We start from the raw sequence: 22789 nt of genomic DNA on the forward strand, positions 1-22789 counted from the left end.
ATCAGTACAAGTTTAGAAGTTGATTGAGGTTTTGCTACTGGTAGATAAGTCTTTGAATCTCTCTCTCTCTCTTGCTCAGAGTTGGGGCAGTGGGATTCAGTTGGGTATCTCCAGTGTCCAACCCAGTGCCCAGACATCAAAGGGCAATCATTGGCAAATTATATTTATTGAACGAAGAGGGCTTTTCTGATGTGTAATAAAACAGGAGGTGGGAAGCAGAGCAATTGATCAGGGACCTAAACTTTGCTTCTCTTTTTCTCAGGAGGTTTGGTTGGATTGACTTGACTTACTCATTTTACAAAGTTAAACTTGACCGCTACCAAAGCTGCATTTATTTATCTATTTATTTATTTTTTGGCTGTATACATTACCTGGGAAACTTGCAGATCAAGGGCACCTTATTAAAATTTGAAGACGTGCTTTTGCAGTAGGATTCTAGATATCATGTCTAATAAGTAGCACAAAGAATGCAAGATATACTCCCATTATGACATGACTTGCTACTACATTTATCTAGATAAGACTCAGAGTCAAACCAGGCACCTGGAAGCCCACCCAGGAAAGTCTGATGCAAACTTAAACCAGACTGAATTAGAAATATTAATTGAGTTTAGAGGTGGGTTCTAAACTGGCAGCCCATGAGCCACATTCATGCCACAGAAGTGCTTTGTTTGGCTACACAGTGGATTTGTTCTTGTTGTTGTTGTTTTAATTGAACCAACATGTGGAATTTCTGAGTTCAGACAAAAACTAACATGCTCACCTTTTCTTGAAAACTCGGAGACATTCTGCCCCAGATCCTGCAAGGCAGCAATTGGCTGGGACTAGGTGGTGGCTGCTCGCTGTTGCTGTACCTCCTTTAGCTTACCTTCCTGGTTCTGATGTGAATTTGAGTTTATCACCCATAATGTAGGGATTTTACTAATCAGGAAGTTTGGGGAATCCATTTACAAAAACAATTGTAGTCTCTCTGTCTGGTCATCTTAAAGGTGGTGAAATAGCCATGAAATTAAATAAGCAAGGATGGGTTCTTAATCTGAGAGCATTCCCTTTAGATAGATTTTATAAACATTGATAGAATTAAAATGAGACTCTATCTTTAGCAAAGGAAAAAGAAACCCTTCAAAATGTAGATTGAAGCAATGGCCAAGCATTTGTGATGTTGCAAAGATGTGATTAATCATGGAGACTTTTAATTATGTCCCACAGAGTAAAGTAATTGTACTCAGTAACATAGTTAATGCAGAATTATCAGGAGAGAATATGCCATTTAAAAACATAGTTTTTGTGACATTTTATCATGTATAATTCTGAATTTTAATAGACTGTATTATAAGATGATAATTTTGCCTTCTGAATTAATGCATTAGGAAGTCACTGTACTCTAATCTAATTAATAGTTGACATTGAAATGACTTTATATTTCCTAATTTTCTCTACACACCCCATGTCCAAAACTCAACATGCAAAAACTTTTCTCCTTGAATCATTAACTAAAAAGCACAAATTTATTATTATTATTTTTTTGAGATGGAGTTGCACTCTTGTTGCCCAAGCTGGAGTGCAATGGTGCGATCTCAGCTCACGGCAACCTCTGCCTCCCAGGTTCAAGCAATTCTCCTGCCTCAGCCTCCTGAATAGCTGGAATTATAGGCATGCGCCACCACGCTCGGTTAATTTTGTATTTTTAGTAGAGACGGGGTTTCTCCATGTTGGTCAGGCTGGTCTCAAACTCCTGACCTCAGGTGATCTGCCCGCCTTGGCTTCCCAAAGTGCTGGGATTACAGGCGTGAGTCACCACACCAAGTCTAGTGATGTTTTTTAATCTTCAAATCCAACAAAACTCTCCATGGCCCATTGTCAGGAGCACTTCGTTATTTCTAGGTCCTGTTCTAGAAGTTCACTTGTAAGTCATTTGTTTGTTTCTGGAATGCATTTCCCTGTTTAAACAATGCTAACTCTGGCTAATGGGAACCCCTTGCTCATCTGTAAAATAAAAGTAATAGCTCTAAGCACACTAGTTTTAGCAAACCAGGTTTATAGCCTATAGGTATAGCGCCACCTTGCAAGGCACACTCCAGGGATTTGAATCATAGCTCTGATACTTACTGCCTGGATGACCTGGAGCAAGCCACTTTCGCTCTCTGTGCCTCAGTTTCCACACTGTAAGGTAGGGATAATAATAATGCCTAACCATAAGGTGGTGGGAAGGATTAAATGAGTTAACATGTGTGATGTACTTGGAATGGTGCTGGGTGCATGGTAAGTATCATGTGTTAGTTATAATTATGACGAGCTGGTTGAAATGAGTACAAGACCCAGGGAAGACATGGAATATACAAGTTGGTAGCCAGTGGGCCCAAAGTGGCTATTAGACCTATTTCTCTTGGGTCACTGGAATTTTTTTTTTTTTTTTGAGATGAAGTCTTGTGCCCAGGCTAGAGTGCAGTGGTGTGATCTCAGCTCACTGCGACGTCTGCCTCCCAGGTTCAAGCAATTCTCCTTCCTCAGCCTCCCGAGTAGCTGGGGTTACAGGCACAAGCCACCATGCTCGGCTAATTTTTGTATTTTTAATAGAGACAGGGTTTCACCATGTTGGTGAGGCTGGTCTTGAACTCCCTATCTCATGATCCTCCCGCCTCGGCCTCCCAAAGTGCTGAGATTACAGGCATGAGCCACTGCCCCTGGCCCGGGTCACTGGATTTAAAAAAGTATTGAACTATTTGTTAGCATTTAAAAATTGCAAGATTTTGCATCATAATATGGATTTCTGGTTTCTTTGGAATAACTGGAAAATCTAGCTTCTGTATGCCCTGTTGGTTGCATGACAACCATCTCCTAGAGCTGAGCAGCAGCTGCCTCCCTTAGCCATAGTCCTCTCGACTCCTTACTTCCCCAACAGTAAGGCCAAGCACTGGGCTTGTACCCAGCTAGTGGTCTATCTGGCTCCTAGAGACATTTGTGACTTTTGGGCTGCAAAGACTCCCTGAGGTGGGCTGTCATCTCAGGGAAGTGGCCATAGGAAGTAGCAACAGACAGGAGGAAAACAGAAAAGCAAAGACAGAAAAGCAAAGGCCTGTAGTCTAGACAGACAGGAGATGATAGAACAGTACAAGAGTGGCCAAGGTGTGGGCCCCTGGGGAGGGCAGAGCCAGCTGCCAGAGGAGGCTGGCCAAGGCCATAGGTGAGGTACAGGCAGAGATATCAGTAGATAGTGGTGATGCAGAAAAGAGGTGTTGTTCTCAGGCAAAACCCAGGTCTGAAGAATTTGCCACACTGTGTGGGATTCTGGGAGGGACCTTTGGCCTTGGGCAAGAAAAGAGAGACATGAAGGCTGCGAATGAGGTATTCAATGGTGATCCTGTCACTTTGAGCCAAGCCAGGGGAGCTCAGCTGGCAAGCAGGCCCAATCTGGAGCCCGTGGGCCCAGAGATTCAGATGTCCCGAGGCACTGGGTGAGTTTGTGATCCTGGGAGTGAGGACCCATCTGAGATATCTGTGTGGGCAGGGAATGTCTGAGTTTGCTCACTCTGCAGAGTAGGAACCCCACAACAGTTTGTTGAAAAAATAAATGAATGGGCAAGTGGATGAATGAAAGGAACCATGTGAGCATAAGGGAAGGAGAGCAGGGTTAGGGATGAGTTTACTTCTTCCTCTTTTACCTGGATTTCAGATAACTTTGATTAAATTCTAAAAGAAGGCCAGGTGTGGTGGCTCATGCCTATAATCCCAGCACTTTGGGAGGCTGAGGCAGGAGGGTCCCTTGAGGCCAAGAGTTCCAGACCAGCCTGGCCAACATGGGGAAACCCTGTCTCTATTAAAAATACAAAAATTAGCCAGGCATAGTAGCGCACACCTGTAGTCCCAGCTACCAGGGAGGCTGAGGCATGAGAATCTCCTGAACCCAGGAGGAGGAGGTTGCAGTGAGCCAAGATTGTGCCACTGCACTCCCACCTAGGTGACATAGTGAGACTCTGTCTCAAAATAATAAATAAATAAAAATAAATTGTGAAAGAGGTTATCTGCTACCCACAACCTCTCCCTCTTTTCTGAATCCTAGCTCTACTTCTACCTGCATGGGTTTCTGGGGCTCTCACTCAGCTCACCTTAGCCCCTCACCCCTTATCGCCTACTATCTAGCCTCAAACCTGTTCCTTTACTTCCCTACCCAAGTTCCCATTCCCTCTGCGGTGGATCTTGGTCAGGTGTGTTTGAAGAAAAATAAGATGATTGGATGCATATATTCTTGTGGGCAAATGGCTAATAATTCTTAATACTTGAAAGGGCAATTTGTATTTTCAAAGGGAAAAATTCGCTAGTCCTTGATGTCTTGAGGTGGGAACCAGGCAGTCAATGCATCCAACTGCACTGGGGATTCTGCCTTCTCCTCTTTTGAACCTACATCTTCTATGAAAGTGCTAAGCTCAGGGCAGTTTCCTTGGGGACTCTGGCAAGGTGGAGGTGAGGACCAGGCAGGGGCTGGTGTACAGGGTGGGGACATGTTAGGGCCACCTACAAGGAGTCACTGATACTCTATTGCCTCCCACTTAAAGATGGATGTATAACTTGGTTGGACTTTTTGTTCCCCTTTCATTTAACTTTTTTTTTTTGTGACACTTCTTTCTTGGTGAAGTATAAGATGTATACAGAAAAGTATACTATGTGTAGATATATGGCTTGAATTATTTATAAAATGACCTCAGGCATATATTTTCATTGGGAATGAGCCCTAGGCACAGAATTATTGGGACATAGGATATATGTGTGCCCAAATGTCGTACTGTTTTCCAAAGTGGTTGTACCAATCTGCACTTCTGCTAGCACTGTTGTGAGAGTTTTCATAAGTCCTCATCCTTAGCCAGCACTTTGTATTACCAGCAGTTTTAATTTTGGCTCTTCAGGTGGTGTGGAGGGGTATCTTGTGGTTTTGGTATGCCTTTCTCTCATTAATAGTGTGGCTGAGCATCTTTCTCTATGTTCACCGGCCACTTAGTTCACCTCTTTTATGAGTTGCCTGTTAGGTGTCTCACTCTCCAAGGTACTGTTTTTCTATCTGTGGGCTTGGAGTGTCTGTCAGTATCCAGTTGGAATATCTGACTCTTTTTCTACATAGTCATTTGAGAATTGCACTTTACTGGGCTTGGGAGAGGGAACTAAGCAAATCTTTGAGAAAAGAGCAAGTGACATCTTTTTGTGCCGGTTTTTACCTAGGCCAATTATAGGCAGAGCATCGACAAGTTGCAGTACAGCTCAGTGACTGACACTCCACAGATTGTTCAAGCCAAAATCAATGCCCAGCAGCTGAGTCATGTAAGTAACTGTCCCCTGCCCAGCCGAGCGTGGGGGTCTTGAAACTGCTGCTTTGAGGCCTCCGGACAGCTGATCTCCAAGGATTTGATGTTCATGAATGGTGACACATGTCTTATTACAGCCAGAAAATGACCCCCACTTCTTTTAAACTTTTTATTATGGAAAACTTTGAATGCATGCAAAAGTAGAGAGCATAGCATAATGAATCCCCATGTACCTGTCACCCATCTTCAACATCAATCAACTCATGGCCACCCTGCTTCATCTATATAACTGTCCAATTCTCCTCTTTCATATTATTTTGAAGCCAATTTCAAGTATTGTATAATGTAATCTGTAAATATTTCAGTATGAATCTCTAAAAGGTAAAAAAGAAAAAATATTTATATAATTTTAACATATCACATCAAAAATCTAACAATAATTCTTAGTATCACCAATCATCTAAAGTTTAATTTCTGGTCAAGACTGCTTCTTGGATGATGCCGTATTCATCCAACAGGAGTCACATGTCTGGTTGGCTCTCTTTTGTGTGTGTGATTTAAGATGGCCTTTTGTCATTGTGGGCAGGCATTTGATAATTACCCGGCATATAACAAGATATTCATCTCTGCAGCAAATGTTTTTTTAAAAAGTTCAATATTCTCAAGTGCGTGTAAGGGGAGTTGGTGAAGCAGTCATAGGGAACTCTTTTGCAAACTCACAACTTCGAGTGTGTCTTTGAGTTTCTTTACTTTTCATTTGACACCTTCAGTTCATTAATTTAAAACATTCACAAAAAGTACAGGCTGCCTGGTAAAATGGCTTTTCTGGAAACTCCTTCTCAGCTATGGGTCTAAGGGGGAAAGAGCTATGGGTCCCTAAAGTTCTCTTTCTGCCCATATAAAAGCCCTACAGATTTATTTTAAATCCAACAGGTGAATTACCGTGCTGACTATGAGAAAAATAAGTTGAATTACACATTGCCCCAGGATGTTCCTCAGCTGGTGAAGGCCAAAACCAATGCCAAACTCTTCAGTGAGGTAAGAGAGCAACGTGGGGAGAAGGTGGAGGGGGTTATGGAGCGATGTGAAAACGAAGATACCGGGATGGCCCAGCAAGTGGGAAGTGTCTATCCCTGAGAAAGGCTCTTCAGAGGCATCCATCAAATTGTAACTTTGAATTTTGCTATGTCATGGCACGTGGTAGTTTACTAGTGATAAATTGGTCATAGCCATTTAGTCCCATTATATGAGCATGTGTACAATCTATGTGTGAACACACACACACCCCTACATCCTCATCCTTATCACCCTGGTGAATTGGTGATTTGCTGTGTGGAGGAATTTTAAGTTTTTTTTTGTTTTTGTTTTTGTTTTTGTTTTGAGACGGAGTCTCGCTCTGTTGCCCAGGCTGGTGTGCAGTGGCTTGGTCTCAGCTCACTGCAAGCTCCGCCTCCCAAGTTCACGCCGTTCTCTTGCCTCAGCCTCCCTAGTAGCTGGGACTACAGGCGCCCGCCACCACGCCCGGCTAGTTTTTTGTATTTTTAGTAGAGACGGGGTTTCACCGTGTTAGCCAGGATGGAATTTTAAGTTTTAAGAAGATCAATCTGCATCATCAGATTCTTCCTGGAGTCACAAGTAGGCTATGATTTGGCTTCTCATTCTAGATGGAATTTTGGGGGCAGGAGAAGAAAATAAAAGGAACTAACATTGTTTAAATGCCTGTTCTATACTGGGGCAGGCACTGTTTATGTGGAATTTTCGTAAGTCCCAGCAGGTATTGTAGGGGCACAGTTAGTGGCATGGACTTTGGTGTCAGAGAGACCTAGGTTCAGATGTTGGCACTGCCATTTTTAAAATTTATGTAACCATAGGTGAGCTCTTTGATTTCTCTGAGCCTCACAGGCCTAATGTGAAGATTTGCAGTTAATGAGTAGAAATCATTTAGGAAAAGGCCAATAAACAGTAGTTGTTATTGCCAGGGCAGTGTCAACACCCCACATTTATGTTACACTTCACCAGTTTAAGATCTCTTTACGTATACTCTATCCAATTTATTCTCACAGCAATCCTGAGAAAGAGAATGTGATACTCTCTTTGCAAATAGGAGACTGAGGCCCCAAGAGGTCATTGGCCAAGGTCACATGATCAGAAAACAACAGAGCAAGGAGCAATACATGGGTCTTTTCTTTGTCCTGTTCCATTACCACTGGCCTGCACAGCTCTACAATGAAGGAATCAATTAACTGTGTTAATAATTACTGTTATCATTTTGATAACAATAGCCGAGACTCTGGTCTGTAAATAGAAGAAAAAACCAACTTTGCTTTAAAATAATGTCTTTGACGTTTGGCAGGAATATGGGTAGCAACTCCTATTCACTTGTGGTTTTGTTTGTCAGGTTAAGTATAAAGAAGGCTGGGAGAAGACAAAGGGGAAAGGATTTGAGATGAAGCTGGATGCCATGTCTCTGCTGGCCGCCAAAGCCTCTGGGGAGCTTGCTAGCAATGTAGGTTTCCTCTCATTAACTCAGGAATGCATAAGAAATGGTTCCAATAAAATGTCAGTGGTCCTGCCGAAAAAAATAATGACTCTTAACATTGTAAACATCGCAATACTTTAATCTTTCTCTGGATTTGTGAAAGATTGGGAGGTGTTTTTTCAGAATTGTTCCCCTTGCACTTGTTAAAACCAGAGCCCCATAGATGGCAAAGTTTCTCTCTCACTCACAGTAGACCTTCTTCTTTCTCTCAAGGTTAAATATAAAGAAGAATATGAAAAGACAAAAGGCAAAGCCACGGGTACAGCCGACTCTAGGCTTCTGCACTCCCTGCAGATTGCTAAGATGAGCAGTGAGGTAAACTCTTTTTCTAACCCCCAACCCCTCACTTACAGTTGTGTTATTTTAAAAGTTTTTCCTGGGCCTACTTCACCTGGGACTGTTACCTTTTTATTAACTTCTACCCGCAACTCTTTTCTTTCCTGGCTTGCATAAGAAGTTTGTTTGGTTTATTTATTTCGCCAAAGCATACTGTTTTCTTTAAATGGTTGAGGAGTGTGGCCCTAAGGGTGACAGCATCTGCTGATCAAGGTACAAAGGTGTTCAGTTGCATTTATTCATGTCACAAATGTTTGCCAAGTGACTACTATGGGCAAGACACTGTGTGAGACCCTGGGGCTATAAGAATGAACAGCACATAGTAAGTTTCTCCCTAATGGAGCAAAGCATCCTGCTTGTTGTGGCACTGTCCTGGTCCTGTGGTTACAACATATATGGTATTCAAATATTTAGCAAACCAGGGCTTCCCAGGCTGCAGCCAATCAGAATGACGATGCTTGTAAACAACTGTAATGGCTGGAAAGGAACCTTGGTAAATGTCACTTACCAAAAGGCTTTGGGGAAGGAGAATTCTGCTAGAAGAGACAGACCCGGTTTCTAATCAAGTCTTCCCTGCTGATGCTGAATAGGGAAAAAGACACAAAAGATTGCCTGCTCCAAGCTGTGAGGCCAACTTACACTGCTGTGATGGTACAGTTGGATGTAATTATCCAATGAGTCATTAAAGAGCCACAACTTGAATAGAAGAGAGTTGGCATCTGGGTTGCCATTTTGGATGTGTCTACAGAACAAGCCGAATGAAGTGCATAGTCATGAAGCATCAAGAGGCATTGACAATTTGGCTTCAGTTTAGACAGAATACATTGATGTTTCATATGTGCAGTTGGAGCAACTGGGGGTCAAAAAGATTGTGTCTTTCCCAAAGCCATATGGTAGTCAGCAGTAGTGGTAGAGGGGTAGCGAATTAGACCCTAGAACTCTTATTACCTGGCACCACACTCCTTCTACTATAGCACACTGTCTTTCCCCATCATCACCACCATCGTCACCACTATCACCGTCACCGTCACCATCACCATTGTCATCGTCACCATGATCAATCACCATCACTGCTGCCATCATCACCATCGTCACTACCGTCACCACCACCGCTATCACCATCATCGCCACCACCAAACCGCCGTTGTTATTGGCATGCTAACATTATCAAGTGTTTGCTATGTGACAGTCCCTGTACTAAGCATGTTTCAGCTATTATTCCTTTACTTATCATGACAGTCTCCCAGAGGGAAACGAGTCCTTAGAGAGGTGACATAACTTTCCAGAGGTCACCTTCTGTTAGAGGGCAGATCAGGTTGGAACTCAGGCTTGTCTGGCTCTGCAGCCCAAGCTTCTTTATTCTATCTCTTAAAGCATCTCTGAGAATTGGGAATAGAGTTTTCTCCTGGCGCAGCTGGGTGAAAAGGTTTAGCATTGGCAAGAGACAGTCCTCCCAAACACAAAGTAGTGTGAAACCTCAGCTCCCTCATGATGCTGCCTTTCAGAGCCAAGACTTGGGTCACGCCTTTCTGATAGAAGGGTGGCAGTGCTCAGAGTGCTGATTCTCCTGCTCCCAAAAGCCTAGAAATCTTTCCTGCATTTTCATATCACTCCTGCAAAGGGCGAGCTTCAACTAACAAAACAGTCCTTGTTTTGGTACATTCAAGGTTGAGTATAAGAAAGGCTTTGAAGAGAGTAAGACCCAGTTTCACCTGCCCATGGATATGGTAAACATCAGACATGCTAAGAAGGCCCAAGCTCTTGCCAGTGACCTGGACTACAGGAAGAAACTGCATGAATACACTGTGCTGCCCGAAGATATGAAGACTCAGTGGGCCAAGAAGGCCTATGGGCTCCAGAGCGAGGTGAGCCTGCATGTTGCCAGTTCTCTTCATGCATCTCTTGCAGTTGGACATGCTTTCAGAGTGATTCCAAACCTGTGCATGAGTCTCTTACATAACTTGGGAGACTAGGAAGAACTACAGGAAATGTACTGGGGCCAGAAAGGACAGATGGGGAAGTAGAGATATAGTTGACACAATGGAGACTGGAGGGTGGAGGATCAGGGCTCACAGCTAATGCTTAAGTCAAGATGTATTGGTGATGGGGACGAGTCAAGGAGAAGAAAATGTTGAAAATGATAAATAAATCCTGGAAATTTAGCAGGCTGGCAAAGAAAGGCCCTTGGTTAACAAATATGAGAAACACTCTTTTTGCTAAGGTTGCGGTGTCTCAGCACTAAGGTAGAGCACGCTACTCTCGTTACAAAGTGGGCCAAGTGGCTGTATCTCCCAAGTGGAGATCTGCCTGATCATAAAGGAGCAGGGAGCAGTTCTTCCAGGAAGGCAAATGCAGGATCAAGATCTTCCTAACTCTCCCATCAACTCTGTCCTGTCTCTATCCATGTACCCAATGAGAACTTTATGGTTTTTCTCTTGTAGCTGCAGTACAAGGCCGACCTCGCATGGATGAAGGGAGTTGGGTGGCTGACAGAGGGGAGTCTCAATTTGGAACAAGCCAAGAAGGCTGGACAGCTGGTCAGCGAGGTAACCTGCACTTGGGCCTCTGGCCTCCAGTAGTCCTCAGCCCCTGACTCACACAGGGTGATCTTTGCCTCTAATTCCCTTTCTCTACCCCCAGATTTATTTTGGGTATGATTCAAAGTGGGAGTGCTTCATTTCACACCTGTAGCGCATTCTCAGCTAACTTTCCACAGCCTTAAACTTCCTGAGATGGTGTCATTAAAGAAGCCTACCTATTTACTTTGAGTAGCAGTTGCATCCAAATAATAATTTGGTTTAGAAAGGTGTAATATACAGCACCTGGGAAAACAGCATTTCTTAAGTGAGCAGCGTGTGATTCCTTTTGAATCAGAGAGTCCAGTATTTGGAGGATACCGTTCTCATTATGCCTGTGTCTTAAATTCACTGCAGATTTCAGGCAAGTCACTTAACCTTCCTGATCCTCTTTCCCTCATATAAAAATGAAGAGGTTGGCCTGTAATCCCAGCAATGCAGGAGGCCGAGGTGGGCAGATCACGAGGTGAAGAGATGGAGACCATCCTGGCTAACACAGTGAAACCTCGTCTCTATTAAAGACACAAAAACATTTAGCCAGGTGTGGTGGCACGTGCCTGTAATCCCAGTTATTCAGGAGGCTGAGGCAGGAGAATTGCTTGAACCTGGGAGGCAGAGGTTGCAGTGAACTGAGATTGTGCCACTGCACTCCAGCCTGGGTGACAGATCGAGACTCTGTCTCAAAAAGTAAAACAAAATAAAATAAAATAAAATAAAAAAGAAGAGGTTGGATCGGATACTCTCCCAGGTCCCTGCAGCTCTAAGTCCTTGCCTCTCTTTACGCCACAGAAAGCTGGCTCTGGCATCAGGCAGAGGAGGACTTTTGAAGGATATTTCATTTGGAAGTGTCACTATTTCAGGAACTTTGTTTGGAATCTTCAAAGGGGATTCTTGTTTCAGGGCCAAGAAGGCTGAGTCGGCATATCTCTTGCAAATGATAATAATGGTGATAATAATACCCGCCATTTATGGACTGATAATCATTATTGATCACCACTTTGGGTGTATTATATACATACTGTTAAAGTATAGGTCACCACAGTCCTATGTGATTAGATGGTATGATTATCCTATTAATATTCCCATTTTACAGATGAAGAAAGCGGGATTGAAGTTACACTTTTAGTAAGCAGAAGAGCTGGGATCTGTACCCAGGGTGTTTGATCTGGTACCCTGGCTTTTGACCATGAGACAGTATTGCATCTCAAGAGCATATCTTGTAATGTACTCTTATATTCCCACTGTACTCACCCTCCTCTGAGACAGAGACATATTTAGGGTTAGAATGTAGAATGAGGTAGAGAGAAAAGCATAGCCCTTTAGGGCTTTCATTACCTAGCTTGTTGGAGACCAACTAAAGGTCAGGTGGAGCAACCAGAGCCCCATCTATCTTGGACAGGGGTGCAGCAGAGGGGAGAGAATGTAGCCAGTTGGTCCTTGAGATTCAGGAATGTCAGTTTCTATCTTACTTCCTGTATTACCTGCTAATTTTTAAGCTCCTCCAAGGCCAGGAGGATATCGTCTCCTTCACCCTTTCTATGTTCCTCTGTGCTCTGTATGGAGTAGATTCTTGGCTGCTCAGCAATTACTTGTGATTTGACCAATGCATAGTCTGGGATGACTAGGAGTTTCCAACAATGGCAGGGCAATGTGACTCCCTTCAGTTATGTGGTGAAGGAGTTTTCCCATTCAACACAGTGGAACTAGGGAGGAAAATTAGAAGTCTCTTTGGAATGTTTTCTCTAGAACTTTTTTCCCCTAAAGGCAGAAAAGTTGGAGTTCCCAGTGTTCTAGTCACTATGTTGGGTTCCGTTGGTTGCTGTAACCCTCCTGCTGATGGCATGGGGAATTTTGCCAGAACCAGGCTGTGAGCTCATCTCTAATCTCCCTGCCATGTGAAGCTTTTGCTTCTACACGCTGTCCTCAGCGGCCACCTTTCCCAGCAACTTTGGCAGATTCAATGGAAAAGCCAGAGGAGCTAATCTTCAGGAAAGACAAGAAGTCCCTGAGGGGGGACAGAATTAGCACATTGAAAATTTACCAATTAATTTGTGGCTGTGAGATGGGGACACTACGAGGACAAGACCTCAATGATCTGGAAAATCAGAAACTGTGAAGGCGAATTCCACCTGACCGCAGGCTTCTGTGTGTGGCTCTGTGTCTCCTTCCTTAAAGCTGCTGCTTCCCGGACAATCATGATAACACCATGGCAATGGCGATGTCCTGACACTGTCCCAGGGACCTGACTCACACGTAAAACATGGTGTTGAAGCCTAGACTCCACACTAGACTGAAGTAGCTTCTACTGTTGTCCCCATTGTACACTCCAAGCAAGGGTGGCTTAGGTTGGATTGAGTGATGTGCTGGAGGTGATGAAGCTGGAAGGATGAACAGGCAAGATTTGAACCTCAGTCTTCATCATTGTAAAGTCCAAGTTTCCTCCACCTCACCCTCCTATGTCAGGTCTATATTTATAAAATGTGTACCTCCCCGGGGCACACGGTGAAATACAGGGTTACTGAAGAGGAAAATTACATTTCCCATTCAGTAATAGAAACTAAAACAAGTTCACTGGATCAGGTGATCTCAGGGCTGTGTGGTTCTGTTCAAGCTGCGGGATCAACTAGAACATTCCTCCCAAGGGAATGCTTGGACCACAGAAAGTATGTGTGTGTGTGTGTGTGTGTGTGTGTGTGTGTGTGTGTGCGTGCGTGCACGCGTGCACATGTGTAGGGCAGTAGGGGCAACCCAATCCTAATGCTGTGGGGGTCCCTTTCCTTTGGAAACAGAAAAACTACCGGCAGAGGGTCGATGAGCTGAAGTTCACCAGTGTGACCGACAGCTCCCAGATGGAGCACGCCAAGAAGAGCCAGGAGCTACAGAGTGGGGTGAGTCCTGGGCTGCCCTTTCTCCACCAAGCTGCTGTGTCATGGACCTGGGATCCTCCAGGGACAACAGCAGGTGCTGCCCAGGCATGATCCAGAAACCAAAGAGCCTTCCCTTTAAATAGGCTGGACCCAGCTTTCCCCAGGCTTCCAGGCCGTTTCTAGAACTGGACACCAGGTCCCTTGCTTCATCCACCACCATCTCCCCCGATTTTATTAGGGATAGATGCAGGGCTGACTTTATTCCTTTTCAGCTTCCAGTATTCTCTAGTTTCCTTTTTCTTCTGTCTCCTATCTTTCATCAAAGACTCTCTTATTCTGGAGCCAGGAGAGAATTATCTTGGAAGAGGACAACATTTGTGTTTGAGGTGTGTGCAGGTCACACCCACATAAGCTTATTTATGGGGCCAGAACAAAGAAGCACCACACATATTATTTACAGATTAGTTCTCTACACCAAGCAGGACCATAGTTGCCCCAGTCTGTCCGGGACCTTCCTAGCTTTCCTTCCTAAAGGTCCAGGTAAGATATAGCTGCCAGAAAGGATACTATCAGCATAACTCAGAGTCAGCAGAAAGCCACTGTTTGGAAACTCAAGTTGGGGGTGGAGGGGAAGCAAGGAGAGGAAAAGAAGAGTGATGAGTTTGCCATGGAGGAGATGTCCATGCATGCTCACTTTCCTGGTGTCAGTACCTGTGAATGGATTAAGGTTGATTATGGAGGGGCAGGAGGCAGAGTATGCTTCTTATTTTTCCCACTTGGGGAGTCCATACTAATCTGAACCCCGTGGTGGGGTATTTTTGTGACCACAGACAGTGTAAATAGCAATGCTTGCGGAGGTTGATTCCATCCCAAAGGAAAGGTGTGAAAAGAGAAACCTTGGAGGGGTTTTCAGGTTGGCTCCCTGCCACATTTTTCTCCCAGCTCCTCCCCACTGCTTCTCCTTCTCTCATCATCTCTCCTTGACTGTATTCTGTCACTCAAAGTCTGATCTGGTGGGTTTTGTAATGGACTTTCTGTGCAAGTCAGAAAAGTGCCAACCAGACAGAGACACCATGCGGGATGCCACCCTGCCCACCTCGCCCCTGCCACCTGCTCCTGATTCAGTGCTCTCTCTCAACAGGTGGCCTACAAAGCAGGAAATGAGCAGTCTGTCCATCAGTATACCATCAGCAAAGACGAGCCTCTCTTCCTGCGGGCCCGAGCCAATGCTGCAAATCTCAGCGAGGTACAGAGAGAGGGAGTGGGCAGCATGAACTCTGCTCTCCTTTGTGTATAGCCACCTGGTAAACCAAGCCCACCAGTCATGGCATAGTGTCTGCATCAACTGAGGTTACATACATCTGGTTGTTGTGAAAACAGCTCACCCAGCAGATCTGGCTCCTGATCAGTGTTTTAGGGGGAGAGGAGGACAGCTTTTGCAGGAATGAGCTAGTGGAGGACTTGAGCCACTGAATGTATCCTGGGGTTGGATGTAGGGGTTATTCCAGGTGCCAGAGTTGAAACAGCATAATCGTGGTAGAGGGGAGTAAGAGCTCAGACATTCACTCCAAATGGTCTGGGTTTGATCCTTGGTTGCCACTTACTAGGTGTGTGACCTTGGGCAAATTCTTTGTTCTCAGGTGTCCCATTGGTAAAATGATGCCAACATTAGTCCCATCGGGTTGTCATGAGGTTTTAGTGAGTCTCTATACATCAAGCACTCAGAGGCAAGTGCACAGTGGTAGCTGTTAGTCATGAAAGCATCCATAGTTCCAACTTCCCTCCTGTCTGTATCTTCTGGGGAAGATGTTTTCTTTGCTCTCCCTGCTTAGCTCCCAGGTCTTTGGGTTCCTCATCTGAGAAATAGATGGGGAGGAGAATCGGGAGGAGAAGCAGAGGTTAAATTGATTCATATGCAGAAAGGGAAGGGAGCCTTCCAGAAGAAAGATCTTGAAATTTGGGGATAAGAGCAGGAGAGACAACGGGAGGCGCAAGGAAAATACCCAGGTGGACTAGAGGCTGGGGGAAGGTGGGAGGAAAGAGAAAGAGGTGCAGCTGGAGCCGCTGCTGACCCGGTGGGGTGCGTGGACAGAGATGGAGAATAGACTTTTCAGAAACGTCATTGTGTTGTGCTATGCTATCCTACCTTTGGCATGTTTTTGAGACTTCCATGAAAACTCCTAGTATTTGTTAAGGCTTCTGGAGTTTAAATCTGGTTTTTTTGTTGTTTTTTTTTTTATTGAAGCCTTATGTGTTAAGAGGCCTTAAGGCAGGAAGAAGGCCTGGCTATATTCAGACGACATGATTTCTGTGACTCTCAGAGAAGGATGTAATAATCAATATTGCTTTCCTAGAATGGTCATTAGAGTCTAGAGAAATGCTCTCACATGAGAACCCTTTCATATGAAAACCCCCTCACCTTCTCTCCTAAATCCCCTTAGAAACTGTACAAGAGCAGCTGGGAAAACCAGAAGGCAAAAGGGTTTGAGCTACGTCTTGACTCCTTGACTTTCCTGGCAGCGAAAGCCAAGAGGGACCTGGCTAGTGAGGTGAGTCTGTCCCCAACTTGTAAAAGAGACTGCAGAATCCTGTGTGTTTATACCTGGGAGATTCTCTGAGTGTCTGGGCAGGTTCTTAATCTCTCTGAACCTCAGGATTCTTATCTGTAAAATGGAGATAATAGCCTTAACCTTGCAATGAGATAATCGCATCCGTGCCTATTTAATAACTGCTTGCCACACATTGATTTTCAGTAAGTGATGAGTTACTATTTGTAGTAGTAGCAAGAGTAAGAATCCAGATTTCTCACTTTACAGATAAATTGATGCCCAGAGACATTCCATGACTTTCTAAAGACGTTGTGGTCTGTTAATGGTTAATACAGGCTCTGGTGTCAGATAGACCTTGTATAAAATCTCGCCTCTGTCATCCATTAGCATTGTTACTTCAGGAAGGTTGTTTAAGCTTTAAAAATCTCAGTTAACTTGCTGGTAAATTGGTAATTGCAAAATAATGACAAGGAAATGGAATGAATTCATGTACATGAAGTGTTGTATAGACTAATGCAATCTGTTAGGAGTCAGATGTGAGAAAAGGAGCTTGAGCCAGGATTTAGGTCAAACTCTGCTTCCTTCATCGAGAAAGTCTTGCTTCAAAAAAAGCTCAGCTAAACCAAAAACAACTGGCTTGGTAATGTGGTTGGTTTACATTCTGACATAAGCCCTTTATCTTATTTTTAGTTGGTAACATTTTACAAATCAGCACTGGTCTGTGGATGCACTTCAGTTACACAGGCTTGTCCTGTGCTTGGTTATACCACGGGTTCGATAAGTGGTGGCAGATATTGATACTGTTGTTGTTGCCAGAGCTGAGAGTAGAACATGAATCTACCACTGACCGAAGCAATGATAATGTTGAAAATCATGCCCCACACTGGTGCCTTCTGACAGTTTTCACAACTTTTTCGTATTTATGCTTGCTTCGGGTCCTTGTTACTCTCGAACTAGTGTTATTTTTCAAACAATGTGCTCCTTTGTGCCCCTCATACTCCCCCAAATATATATGTACTCCAGTTATCTTTTAATTTGAGTTCCTTTCATAAGCAGCAATTGTAGTTTGGCTATTCTGTATGTTTTTCATTTCATGGCTACTTTTGTCTATAACTCTGAGCTTTCTGGCAGCTGAGGTGAAAAGGGAAATAATGGGTAATAATATTTTCTTTCACTGATGAAAGAAAATATATCAGATGTTCAAAAAAGGCAAACTTTAATTTGACTCTAGGTCTAATAGGATGCTGTCCAATGGCTTTGTCTTAGCTCTCATGCATGGAGTCTGAAGCCTAACAATTCCTTTAGGAGAGTCTAATGTATCTCTGTTCTGTTCCTATTTAGGTGAAGTACAAGGAGGATTATGAGAGATCCAGAGGGAAGCTCATTGGGGCAAAAGGTGTACAGGGAGATTCGCAAATGAGCCACTCACTGCAAATGTCCAAGCTGCAGAGTGAACTGGAGTACAAGAAGGGATTCGAGGACACCAAATCCCAATGCCACGTCTCCCTGGACATGGTCCACCTCGTGCATGCCTGCAAAGCTCAGCATTTAGCCACAGACATAGGCTACAAGACGGTGGCACATCACTTCACAGCTTTGCCCACAGACATGAAGGTGGAATGGGCCAAGAAGGCTTATGGCTTACAGAGTGATGTAAGCGCTGTGTGAGTGTGTGCACGTGTGTGTGTATGTGTGTGTTGTGTGTGTGCTAGTGCAAGTGTTTCCCTAAGCCGTTCAACGCAACAGTTTATGCTATGGGACACCTGTTTCTGGATCCCTAAGTGGCAACACTTTACTTTGTTAGTGGTTTAACTTTTATTCAGACGAGGCCAATTTTAGATTCTGTACTAACAAACAGAAGAAATCATAGAGTTACTTTTTCCTTCTTGGAATTCTGGCCTACATATGTTTTCCAGGTTTCTTTTTATTGCCGGGGGGAAGTATCTTTGTGTCATGCCTAGCGGTGGCCTGCTAGGGGAGAGCGTCGCTGATAACTCACCCCGACTTTGGTAGTTCCCATTTTTGGAATGTGTGGGTCTCTAATCTTCAATAACCCTTTCCCTGTCCTCCTGATCCTCGCTTCCCAGTTCTGCTTTCTGTCTTCAGGTGACTCTTGCACAAGAATAGGGGTGAACTGAAAAGGCAGGTCAGCTGCAGTCAGACTATTACACAGGAAGAGTGTGTGTGTGTGTGTATGTGTGTGTGTGTGTGTAGACACGCCCTTTCTGGTTTCATGATAGATGATGATATACTAGTTTTAGAGAAGTGTCCATTTAAATGACTTTCTATTAAAACTACTCATTCAATGGAAACTAAAGAAATGAGAAGAAATACGCCCTGCCCCCCCACCGAGGTGGCTAGGAAGGAATTGGCACTGTGGGAAGCCTCCGCTGTCTTGTGAAATTCCCTCAAATAGCGCCCACCTGGGTTCTGTTGTGAATTCTCATTTTCTTGTCCCCCGTGTGTCATTTTAAACAAGAAAACTGGTAATGCAGACAATGAGGACATGCTTCTTTCCGAGTAGACTTGTCCGTAATGAGGGGCAAAGTTGGTTTGGCCCCTCCTGCGCCACCCCCAGTAGTGTTGGGTGGGGCCTAAAGTCACTGTCCCAAGGGATGGCTCCAATTAAAGGGGAAATTAATTGACTTTTGGGAGCCCTACCTGTGACTGTGCAGAAATGCGTTAAGACAAAAGTGGCATCTAATTTGACTCAGCTGGCACCAAGGCTGCGTCGGGAGCCGCTAATAGCCCTTTAAATGTCTGTGCACCAACAATGGCCTGCTTTTTTTATTTTTTTTCTTTCTCCTTTGTCAGAACCAATACAGGGCAGATGTGAAGTGGATGAAAGGCACGGGCTGGGTCGCCACCGGGTCATTAAATGTGGAGCAGGCGAAGAAGGCAGGAGAACTCATTAGCGAGGTGAGATTTCCTGACAGCCTGTAACAGGCCTGGCTGCATTAGGCGTCTCTGTATAAAATTAAAATAATTTCCACTCAAAAGGCAAAGAAAAAGGCAAAGCCACATGAAAGACCTCAAAACCCAGACTAGGGCTGGTAATTAGAAGGAAACCACATAGGAAACACACACCAGTAGGGGCCCTGGCAAAAACAAAGTGGGTGACAAATGATATTATGAATAATAATGACAATCAAACAGAGCTCAATTGCTACCCACCAACTTACCTTTTTAATGAAGCAACACAGGAGAGATGATGAAAAGATACATTTATTGCACCCAAAAAGCCCTTTGGTGACTTTAGGCACATTTTCTTCCTCTCCCTTTCTGCCACAGAATCAACAGTTTTTGAATATTCACGTGGTGGTCACCATGTGACATGGTTCTTTTTTGAGGGAGGGTCTCACTTCAGTTTACTTAGTTCTGCCTACTTATAGCCACCTTTACTGGAACCTACAGCATCACTGCTTGCAAAAAGAGTTGTTTCTTCATATTTCATGATGATGTCATTGAGCAGCTCTTTCTGAGTTTTTCAACCTTGGCGCTATTGACATTTTGATTTTTCTTTGTTGTGGGGTTATCCTGTGCCCTACAAGATGTTTAGCAGGACGTCCTATGAGGATGCCAGTAGTGCCCTCTGTGACAACCAAAAATGGATCAAGATATTGCTGAATGCCCCCCAGGGAGCAGAATTATCCCTGTTGGGGTGGCACAGAACAAAGCTACCAGGAGGCTGGACACCATCAGACCATTCACACCGTGCTGTTTATGTTTGCTTGTGGGGTGACTTGATCAGAAGACAAGTGAGCATTTGCCAGTTGTCTTCAGAGTAACCTGGTCTTTCTAGACTTTTCTGGGGGGGAAGGGGACCATAATGGCCATAGTCCCACAGGATGTTAGCTTTAGCAATGAGCCTCCTAGAATTTTTTTTTTTTTTTTTTGAGGAGGAGGAGGCTTTCTTTCTGAACCTATAGTTAAAATAGAAAGACACCCTTGTTGGTTTTTCAAACACACCTGTCCAGCATTAGTATTTTCCCATGGAGCATCATTCTCACTACCTGGCACACTGTAGAGTTGACTTCAAAAAGTGGCCTTATGCTGATTGACCTGATTTTTAGGGACCTTGGTCAACACTCAAGGCTCAGAAGACCCTGGGAACTCCATGGGGATAGCACTGCTCTAATTTGTTCATTCTAGTTCAGGAGAGGCCCTCTGGGAGGATGAATGTGAAGAACTTATAGGAATAAACATTTAGGTTTAAAGATTCATGATCCCAAACTCTCGATATTGGGCTCATTCACAAAAGGAAATGAAGACTAAAGACCATATTTGTATAATTTAGACTTCAAGATGATTTCCTTCATGTGTCTAAATCTGGCAGCCAAGGGATCTTCAGGGGACCATGTATCCCACAGCTGTTAGTTAGTCGCCTTATTGTGCATACTTTCTCAACAAATTTGCTTATCCTCTTTGATGGGCTTGTTGCATACTAGTCCTCAAACTCTAATAAGTAAGGCAAGATATCTTTCAGCAACTTTCCCCCCGCATCTCATGTCAGACTGTCACATTTACAAGTTAGTGTTGAATTGGGCCACCTTCTTCTTCTTCTTCTTTTTTTTTTGAGACGAGTCTTGTTCTGTTAACCAAGCTGGAGTGCAGTGGAGCGATCTTGGCTCACTGCAATCTCCACCTCCCGGGTTCAAGTGATTCTCCTGCCTCAGCCTCTTGAGTAGCTGAGATTACAGGCGCCCACCACCACACCCAGCTAATTCTTATATTTTTAGTAGAGACGGGGTTTCACCATGTTGCCCAGGCTGGTCTCGAGCTCCTGATTTCAGGTGATTCACCCTCTTCAGCCTCCCAAAGTGCTGGGATTACAGACATGAGCCACTGCGTCTGGCCTGGGCCACCTTCTTAACTTCCAGAGAGAATGCCTGGCACTGCTGAAAGAGCCACAAATTCTCATGCACACCTACGCTCCAAAGCAGAGGTCAGAAAGCCTTTTCTGTGAAGGACCAGATAGTAAACAGTTTTGGCTTTGTAGGTCATATGGCCTCTGTCACAACTAGCTGGAAAATGGCCATAGGCAACGTAAGTGAATGAGCATGGCCATGTTCCAATAAAACTTTATTTACAGAAACAGGTGGTGAGCTCGATTTAGCTGGCTATTGATCTGTGTCATTTTAAGACAACCCAATATGCAAAAATCCAACCAGATAAAGGGGAGTGTGTTTAAGACAATTATTCTGTTTTGGAAAGCATAAACTCTGTGATCTCATTAAAGTCATAATGGTTTCAGTCTCCTAGAAAGGTACTTTGATTTTTTAAAAAGAAATGAATTTAAACAGACTTTCAGAATACTTCAAAATTGGGTATCTAGGTCTTTGCCGGCATTTTTGTAATTTTTTTTTTTTTTTGCTTCAGTGTCTTTCAAACTGTGTGACAACTCCTTTCAATAGTAGCACCCTTTTTCTTGTTACTGTAATATTTTAAAGAATTATTTCCTATGTTAACTGAACTAGGCTCTAACGTGACTGGACGGCATACACTCGCGGGCTGCTAAATGTGAGGGTTTTGACTGCGATAATGTCTGCCGGTGTTTTTTTGTGGAAGGAAAATAGAAAGCTAAATGGATAAATGGAGCTCTGAATGCTCTTTCTTGCTTAGAAGACCCAAACTAAGATATGTAAGCAACTGCGACAAACTATTTGAAGCCTATAAAAAGAATCCTTTTCTAAGTGTGTATCCTACAGTCTTTTACTAGTATAACCTAATTTGGAGATGTTTTCTTTGCACCAGGTAGAAATACTTTAATGTTAATTGACATGAGGTTATTCTTAAATTGAAACAAATATTAACCTGAAGGCACCTAGGATATAAAGATGGAGGAAGCAGAATAATAATTATGTTCACAAATTCACTCTAATCTCAAGCAACCTATGATTTTCTCTTTCAAATGGCATGAAAGAGCAGCACAAAATTCACAGCTTTGATCTTTTTCTGCTCAACAGAAGAAGTACCGTCAGCATCCAGATGCTTTGAAGTTTACCAGTATTAAAGACACTCCGGAGATGGTCCAGGCCAGAATTAGTTATACCCAAGCAGTGGATGTAAGTGATAATGTATATACATTATGACTCTAAGAGTGGGCTCTTCTTTCAACACTGCGATTGAAGCGGAGGGGTTCTTGGGTTTTCTCCTTCTGTTGTCCTAAGGATGAAGGCGCTCCCTGTCCTTTGCAGTGGCTCCCTTAGCGGGGGTGCTTCCTCATTAGGATGCAAATGGGGGTGTTACTGCACTTAGAATGCCAAGTGGGGCTCCACCACCCCACTGCCCCAAGATGTTCGCCCTCCTTCCCATTTGCATGTCTCACCAATTTATTCGTGGTGAGGCCGTTTTCCCTTCTCCTTTGGTCTGAAAGTGTTGTTTTCAGAACTGGGTGAAATTCTTGGTAATTGGAATCCTGACGCTGTGCTTAGAGCTCTTTAGGACCCAAGGCCAGCAATTGTTGCTCTGTGAATTTCCCGGGGACTTTGAATACGATTTGGGTCTGATTTATATACATTAGACTAACTTTCAAGCCATTTCGCCATACTCCTTTAGGATGTGAAACCAAGATTTGACCCTTTTCCCTCTGTAGGAAAGGTTGGCTGGGGTGCGGGGTTGCAGGGTC

General features: G+C 43.9%; 1 protein-coding gene across 3 annotated transcripts in view; it reads left to right on the forward strand.

Annotated features, from left to right (window-relative positions):
- The window catches only part of NRAP (nebulin-related anchoring protein), a 77848-nt gene that overhangs the window by 24943 nt on the left and 30116 nt on the right, over positions 1 to 22789 (forward strand). For all 3 annotated transcript variants that reach the window (XM_011927860.1, XM_011927861.1, XM_011927859.1), the window contains 12 exons: positions 5212 to 5310; positions 6228 to 6332; positions 7693 to 7800; positions 8047 to 8148; positions 9837 to 10034; positions 10611 to 10715; positions 13535 to 13633; positions 14754 to 14858; positions 16054 to 16161; positions 17503 to 17814; positions 18976 to 19080; positions 22128 to 22226. In XM_011927860.1, the coding sequence (XP_011783250.1) occupies positions 5212 to 5310; positions 6228 to 6332; positions 7693 to 7800; positions 8047 to 8148; positions 9837 to 10034; positions 10611 to 10715; positions 13535 to 13633; positions 14754 to 14858; positions 16054 to 16161; positions 17503 to 17814; positions 18976 to 19080; positions 22128 to 22226 (1545 nt within the window). The remainder of the gene's footprint in view (positions 1 to 5211; positions 5311 to 6227; positions 6333 to 7692; positions 7801 to 8046; positions 8149 to 9836; positions 10035 to 10610; positions 10716 to 13534; positions 13634 to 14753; positions 14859 to 16053; positions 16162 to 17502; positions 17815 to 18975; positions 19081 to 22127; positions 22227 to 22789) is intronic.

This window comes from Colobus angolensis, unplaced genomic scaffold, assembly GCF_000951035.1.
Source record: "Colobus angolensis palliatus isolate OR3802 unplaced genomic scaffold, Cang.pa_1.0 Scaffold75, whole genome shotgun sequence".
Classification (NCBI taxonomy): Eukaryota; Metazoa; Chordata; class Mammalia; order Primates; family Cercopithecidae; genus Colobus; species Colobus angolensis.